General features: G+C 43.0%; 1 protein-coding gene across 1 annotated transcript in view; it reads left to right on the top strand.

The window, feature by feature from the left end:
• Nucleotides 1-7425, top strand: part of LOC107732031 (cytoplasmic dynein 1 heavy chain 1-like) — a 66146-nt gene that overhangs the window by 44725 nt on the left and 13996 nt on the right. The window contains 9 exon segments of the mRNA XM_016543260.1: nucleotides 1314-1509; nucleotides 2916-3033; nucleotides 3104-3319; nucleotides 3881-4093; nucleotides 4174-4301; nucleotides 5047-5200; nucleotides 5305-5451; nucleotides 6802-6952; nucleotides 7038-7291. Of these exon segments, the coding sequence (XP_016398746.1) occupies nucleotides 1314-1509; nucleotides 2916-3033; nucleotides 3104-3319; nucleotides 3881-4093; nucleotides 4174-4301; nucleotides 5047-5200; nucleotides 5305-5451; nucleotides 6802-6952; nucleotides 7038-7291 (1577 nt within the window).

Here is a 7425-nt window from a genome sequence, read left to right as displayed (position 1 = left end):
TACTCTGCTTGTTTCCAAATCCTTACACACACTCGAACCTAAAATAATCATTCATAAAATTTGAAAAGGTTGAAGTGAATCACAAGGGTGTTCCCAGTGGGCTGTTTTTAATCATTAATCTGGCGTCATAAAAGCATTCTGAGCCGAGGTGAAATTACAGACTCAGCCGAACGCACAAGCTCTCTTCAGCTCTTCTTCATGAGTGTTTGAGTGTGCGGATAAACTAGAGTAGAGCGCCATCTGCTGTTAAAATATAAGCTCAGAATCACGATGCATTCGCAAGATCTCATTCTGCATCGATTTATCGTCGCAGCCCTAGGTACCACACACACACACACACACACACAGCGGATGCTTCGCGTTACACTCAAGCGGCGGTCTAAAACTGTTTATTTAATCACCAAACCGGAAAAAGTTTACTTCAAGAATGAGCAAAGCAGCATAGATGAGTTTGAAGTTTGGCGTTTAAATTAACAGATCAAACGGAAAGAGAAAGTGCGATCTATATTACAGCTCTCTATATCAAGCATACAGACTTTAACATTTTGCTGAATAATGCACAATACACAATTTTACAGCCTAGGGTGAAGTCATCACGTACATTAAACAATGATTTGGGACGAATATAATGTAATTTTAATGTAAAACTATGTGAATGGCGCTCTGTGGCGCGGCAGGAATTTCTGTCGGCTGCGTTTAAATCTGCGTCTGAAGCTTCCTGCTCTGTGCAGCGCAGTGTCACGTGTCAAAACAAACAGCACGAGGTGTCAGTGATTTCCGCCTCTAGAGGCCGCTCTCGCTCTGTATAATGACAGCAGACACTTCTCAGCCGCTCCAGCAACAGACGCAACCTGGAGAACTATCGGGAGAGATTTTTGCCGATAGTTCCGTCAATCAACTATTGGTGCTGATTGATCGGCAAAACCGATACATCGGTCGACCTTTAATATTAAATACAGTATCAGTGTGAAATAGTTTTTCCTGTCAGTTGTGATCCACTAAGGAAATATTCACTGGTTTGAGGGCCCAGATGACCCCTGATGTTGACGTCAGAGTTTACGCTCCATATTTGAGAAACATTTGGCTAATAATCAAAATTACTGTTTACATCTGCTCTAAAACAAGAAGCGCCACCTAGTGACCGGCTGTGACTGTGTCAGTCGCTGGAGACGTCAGTGGATATTTCCTTCCCTTCTTTCTGCTTTCAGCTCTGTCTTGTGTGTGTTTGCCAGCGGCGTTCGGTGGTCTTTTCCCTGCGCTAACCTCTTCCTGTCTTCACTCTTTCCCCTTCTCACGGCTTGTGGCTTGTTTAGCTGTTAAATCGATTAAGAAGCAGCACTTAGTGGAGGTGCGATCGATGGCCAACCCGCCGGCGGCAGTCAAGCTGGCTCTGGAGTCCATCTGTCTGCTGCTGGGCGAGAGCACCACCGACTGGAAGCAGATTCGCTCCATCATAATGCGCGAGAACTTCATCCCCACTATTGTGAACTTTTCTGCTGATGAGATCAGGTGACTGACTGCGGGGTGCGGAGCGGCGGCGTAGCGTGTAAAGAGGACGAGCGTGGTCCTCGTCTCTCTGTGAGACACAAACTTAAAATCAAATTAACTGCTGGCCCAGAATGATGGGCTGGAGCTCTGATTGGCTCGTCACGTGATGCACGGTTCCTCTTTCCAGCTCCGCGGCCGCTCCGCTCCCCCGCGTGAACCCATGTGTCCTGATGGTCCTAAACCACACACCTCCATTCCCTCTCTAGCGGTCAGCTCGATTAAGAAGCAGCATCTGGTTGAGGTTCGCGCTATGGCCAACCCTCCGGCAGCCGTTAAACTGGCTCTAGAGTCGATCTGCCTCCTGCTGGGGGAGGAGACTAGTGACTGGAAAAAGATCAGACAAGTTATTATCAGAGACAATTTCATCTCCAGCATAGTCAACTTTGTCTCTGAGGACACGAGGTATAATCATCTCTTTCATACTTCTTCCTCTCAGGTATGAGACGGACTCTGTGTTGTTCAGACGCCACCGCAGGGATTCCCAAACCAGGGTTCACGAGTCGATGAAAACATAATTAATCGTAAATGTAATGTTAGAATAAACAATCAAAATTTAACTCTAAAAATAGTTTAAATATTCTGTTTATCTAAATGTCATGTGACCATTAACTGACTAAGAACGTGAATTTCTTGAGTTATTGAAATTAGGGCTGTTTTTAATCTAATTAATTACATGATGTGGCATATAATTCATCTCATCGCAAATTAATCGCACGTCAGTTCGTGCTGAGAGAGATTACTTGTTTTAAATGTGAAAAGCATTGAATAAACATTACAAAAAAGTATCTTTAGTACTGATTCATGAAATGAATACTATAAATATGAAACCAAAAATGCCAAGTAATTGTCTTAATGAGTCATTCATTCAACTGATTCCTTCAAACAGCTGATTCATTCAGGAGTGAATCAAGTGACTGTCTTTATGAACAAGTCACTGAGTCTTTGACTCACTTGATTGGTTCAAAACCTCGCATTCATTCACTAAGGAAAAACACCGCTGTGTGTTGATTGAAGACACTTAACAGTTCTGCTGTTGTGAACTTTTCATTTGCAAATTGAGCAAAAACAGACAATAGTGGCAGTATCTCAAATTTAGCGGAATATTAACAACTTGTAAAAAAATCAATCAATTGCACCTAATAAACATGTTAAATCAACAGCCCAGATTTAAATATTAACTTCAAGTCTCAAGGGGACTTCAAGAAAATCTTGTAGCTCAAAGGGGGTTTGGCTGACAGAGATTTAGTGAATCCCCGAGATCGTGTGTGAAGGTGAAGTGTGTAGATGTTAAGTTCAGTTCATCCTCATTCTGTGTCATGATGAAATCACAGTCGGCTTCATTCTAACACACTGTTCCTGCGTCCCAGTGACTCCATCCGTGAGAAGATGAAGAAGAACTACATGTCCAACCCCAGCTACAACTACGAGCAGGTGAACCGGGCGTCTCTGGCCTGTGGGCCGATGGTCAAGTGGGCCATCGCTCAGGTACGACACTGACCGCTGAAGCTCTGCGCGAGCGCGGCGACTCGCTGCTGATCTCTGGCTCTGTGTTCAGCTGAATTACGCAGACATGCTGAAGCGGGTCGAGCCGCTGAGGAACGAGCTGCAGAAGCTGGAGGATGACGCTAAAGACAACAAGACGAAGGCCGAGGAGGTGGAGCAGATGATCCGGGATCTGGAGAACAGCATCGCACGCTATAAGGAGGAGTACGCCGTGCTCATCTCTGAAGCGCAGGCCATCAAAGCTGATCTGGCTGCTGTGGAGGCGAAGGTACGAACACAAACACTAATGAGATTAGCACATTTCAATATTGCTGCTGCTTAGAGGAAGTGGTTTATTCTGTTGTGGCTATTGAAAAGATTTTTAATCAAGTTAATCCAAATGTAGTTTCATTAAAAATGGATCTTATTTAGTGGTACTCTGTCTTTTTAATAACTTAAATCTGATTTTAGACATGAAAATAGCCAAAGAAGCTGGCATGGTGTTCAAAAATTAAGCCAACAAACGATTCTTTTAATTTCTTCCTCATTTGAAAGTCACTTTTGGATAAACACATCTTTTAAATCAACAAACGTAAATGCAGAACAGGAGAGACCATTAAATGCTCCTGCTTTAAGTTCAGTTTGTAATCCTAATTGAGCAGCTTGTTTACAGCATCAAAATTCACATTTGAGCTTTGACTGTGATTTCTGAAGAACAGAAGACGAGAACCTCTTGAAGTATGTTCACCACAGAGCTTGTTTTGCTGGGAACCGCTGTTCACAAAGCCATTAAAAATTAGTCTTCTGGCTAGTTGTTTGTTAAGCTTGACTAGTCTTCTAATCTCTGCAGGTGAACCGCAGCACAGCCCTGCTGAAGAGTTTATCTGCTGAGAGAGAGCGATGGGAAAAGACCAGCGAGACCTTCAAGAACCAGATGTCCACCATCGCTGGAGACTGTCTGCTCTCCGCCGCCTTCATCGCTTACGCTGGTTACTTTGACCAGCAGATGAGACAGAACCTCTTCACCACCTGGTCCCATCACCTCCAGCAGGCCAACATTCAGGTACAGAGAATGTGATGCTGGTGCACTGAGCGCTTCAGATCCCTGCTGTACGACTGAAACCTGCGCTTTCTCCCGTCCAGTTCCGCACGGACATCGCCAGGACAGAGTATCTGTCCAATGCAGACGAGAGGCTGCGCTGGCAGGCTAACTCACTGCCTGCTGACGACCTGTGCACCGAGAACGCCATCATGCTGAAGCGCTTCAACCGGTGAGAGCCGAGCCGAGACGGGACGGGTGGATTACTGAAGGACTCTTGCTAGGGCTGTCAAAATGACTGAAAAGCTACATTAGAATTCTGCACTTAAATATTATCAATATTCAAATTGCATTCGAATTTAAAAGGCATGATTTCAGTTAGGGGGGGAAAACGACTTTGGCTTCTCTCCAAGAGGTTGCATCGAGCAAAATATTACTAATGCATGTTTATTAAAGCAATAAAATAACATGGCTATCTGTGAAAAGTGCATAATGTTTATAAACCAAAAATAAGTTGCTTTAACAATTATAAACAAAACAGCATCATGTATGCATAGTTTAATACAAAGGAACGAAAACCAATCACAAAGAGCACTTTTTCATTTAAAAACATGATGCAGTGGGATGGGGAAAAAAACACCATGAAGTCTCGATTCCCAAGAGTTAGAGACTTGATTCACGTCTCGAGGTCATTTGTCGCTCCTGCTCTCTACTCTCTCACTCTACTGTCCTATCTAAGTAAAAAAAGGCATAAAAATAACTTTACAAAAGCATTTAAAAAGCAACAACTCTCACATCATTGCATTGTGTGCACCCCTGATACTGCTGCCTTGATGCACACCTAAAATTCAAATGCAACTTTTTTGCATTCTAATGTGGATTTTTATTTTAAATTTGACGAATATTTGAAATCTGAATTATTATTTGACAGCCCTAACTCTTGCTGATTTCTCACACGCGTGTGTCGTGTTCTGCAGGTATCCGCTCATCATCGACCCATCAGGTCAGGCCACGGAGTTCATCTTGAACGAATATAAAGACAAAAAGATCACCCGCACCAGCTTTTTGGACGATGCCTTCAGGAAGAATTTGGAGAGCGCTCTGAGATTCGGCAACCCTCTGCTGGTGCAGGTACGAGGCCTCATTATTACTGTAGAAACGTCCAGCTCCGTCTTCATCTGTCAGGGTCTGGGTGTTTGCTCATTAATGCCTGTGTGTCGCTGATTCTCTGTCAGGACGTGGAGAGCTACGACCCCATCCTGAACCCGGTGCTCAACCGAGAGGTGCGCAGGACCGGCGGCCGAGTGCTCATCACGCTCGGAGATCAGGACATCGATCTGTCTCCTTCCTTCGTCATCTTCCTCTCCACACGAGACCCCACGGTAATGCTCTCGTGTGCCTCACACTGTCTGAGAGAGATCAGACCAAGCAGGCCTGCAGGATAATGACAGAAATCATAACAGCTGGTTATGTCCCTTTATGGTGTTATTCTCAGTAGAATTAGGGCTGGGCGATAAAATGATAACGATATAATTTTTCTTGATAAAACCATAACAAGAGTTCGATAAATGTTCGATATAATGTTTATGCTCAGATCTACAAATCTCTATCATTTACCATGGATTTACTGTAGTAACACTTAACTGCACCATGGTATTGTTTCAGAAATATGGGATATTCATATCGAATTTTATTATATTATTAATATGTATTAAAGGAGTAATGGATTATTGATTAAGCTATAGCGTTTGTGCATTTATACCAAATGTATTTAAACTACTCTTTTTCATAAAAATACCTAGAAACCATATAGTTGCGTTTTTACCATGGTATTGTGGTTTTAACTGTTAATCATAATCTAAATGAGTGCTACTATGGAAGACCAATGGTTAATTTTAATAAAACTCAAACAGTCAGAATAATTAAATTTCACCATATAAAACCAACACAAACCTGATTCATGATTTGAAATATCACTCGTTAGAACATGCAGAAGTGTAAAGAATTTAAGAACGTGAAGTTGTTTGTTGAAGTAATTTAACTGAAAATTGAGTGTTTACTATTGTCCTTTTGCATTATTACACACTATTTTCCTATTTGTGTCCCTGGAGCACAAAAGCAGTGTTAAGTCGCTGGGGTATATTTGTAGCAATAGCCAACAATACATTGTATGGGTCAAAATTATAGATTTATCTTTTATGCCAAAAATCATTAGGATATTAAGTAAAGATCGTGTTCCATGAAGATATTTTGTAAATGTCCTACCGTAAATATATCAAAACTTAATGTTTGATTAGTAATATGCATTGCTAAGAACTTCATTTGAACAACTTTAAAGATGATTTTCTCAATATTTAGATTTGTTTGCACCCTCAGATTCCAGATTTACAAATAGTTGTATCTCGACCAAATATTGTCCTATCATAACAAACCATACATCAATGGAAAGCTGATTTATTCAGCTTTCAGATGATGCATAAATCTCAATTTCACAAAATTGACCCTTATGAGTGGTTTTGTGGTCCAGGGTCACATTTAATACTGTAAAGCTGCTTTGACACAATCTATAGTTAAAAGCGCTATATAAATAAAGGTGACTTGACTTGTCATGTTTTGACCAGAAAGAGTAGTTTAAAACCACAATTAACGGTCTAGTTTCAACAACTTTAACTTAGGAGCAAAAATCTGCCTTTAAAGTTGAAAGAAATAAAGATTGTGATGCGTCTTTGCAGGTGGAGTTCCCTCCTGACCTTTGTTCGCGTGTGACCTTCGTGAACTTCACGGTGACCCGCAGCAGCCTGCAGAGCCAGTGTCTCAACGAGGTCCTGAAGGCCGAGCGTCCGGACGTGGACGAGAAGCGATCGGACCTGCTGAAGCTGCAGGGTGAGCGACGGAGAGCGTCACAGGAAGTGCTGTTGGCTCATTAATAGTGCTGGTGTGTAAACGTGGTTCTGTTGAATCCGTGCAGGTGAGTTCCAGCTGCGTCTGCGTCAGCTGGAGAAATCACTGCTGCAGGCCCTGAACGAGGTCAAGGGTCGCATCCTGGACGATGACACCATCATCACCACCCTGGAGAACCTGAAGAAGGAGGCGGCGGAGGTGACCAGGAAAGTGGAGGAAACGGACATCATCATGCAGGAAGTGGAGACGGTGTCTCAGCAGTATCTGTCTCTGTCCTCGGCCTGCAGCAGCATCTACTTCACCATGGAGGCTCTGAACCAGGTCACACGTGTGTGTGTGTGTCTCTGTGTGCGTCTCTCTGTGTGTGTCTCCGTCTCTGTGTGCGTCTCTCTGTGTGTGTGTGTGTGTGTGCGTCTCACTGTGTGTGTCTCTCTGTGTGTGTGTGTGTGTGTGTG

The sequence above is a fragment of the Sinocyclocheilus rhinocerous genome, unplaced genomic scaffold (assembly GCF_001515625.1).
Source record: "Sinocyclocheilus rhinocerous isolate Xijiao unplaced genomic scaffold, SAMN03320098_v1.1 scaffold1360, whole genome shotgun sequence".
Lineage (NCBI taxonomy): Eukaryota > Metazoa > Chordata > Actinopteri > Cypriniformes > Cyprinidae > Sinocyclocheilus > Sinocyclocheilus rhinocerous.
The sequence above is the reverse complement of the archived record's forward strand: the minus strand, read 5'-3'. Positions and strand labels throughout refer to the sequence as shown.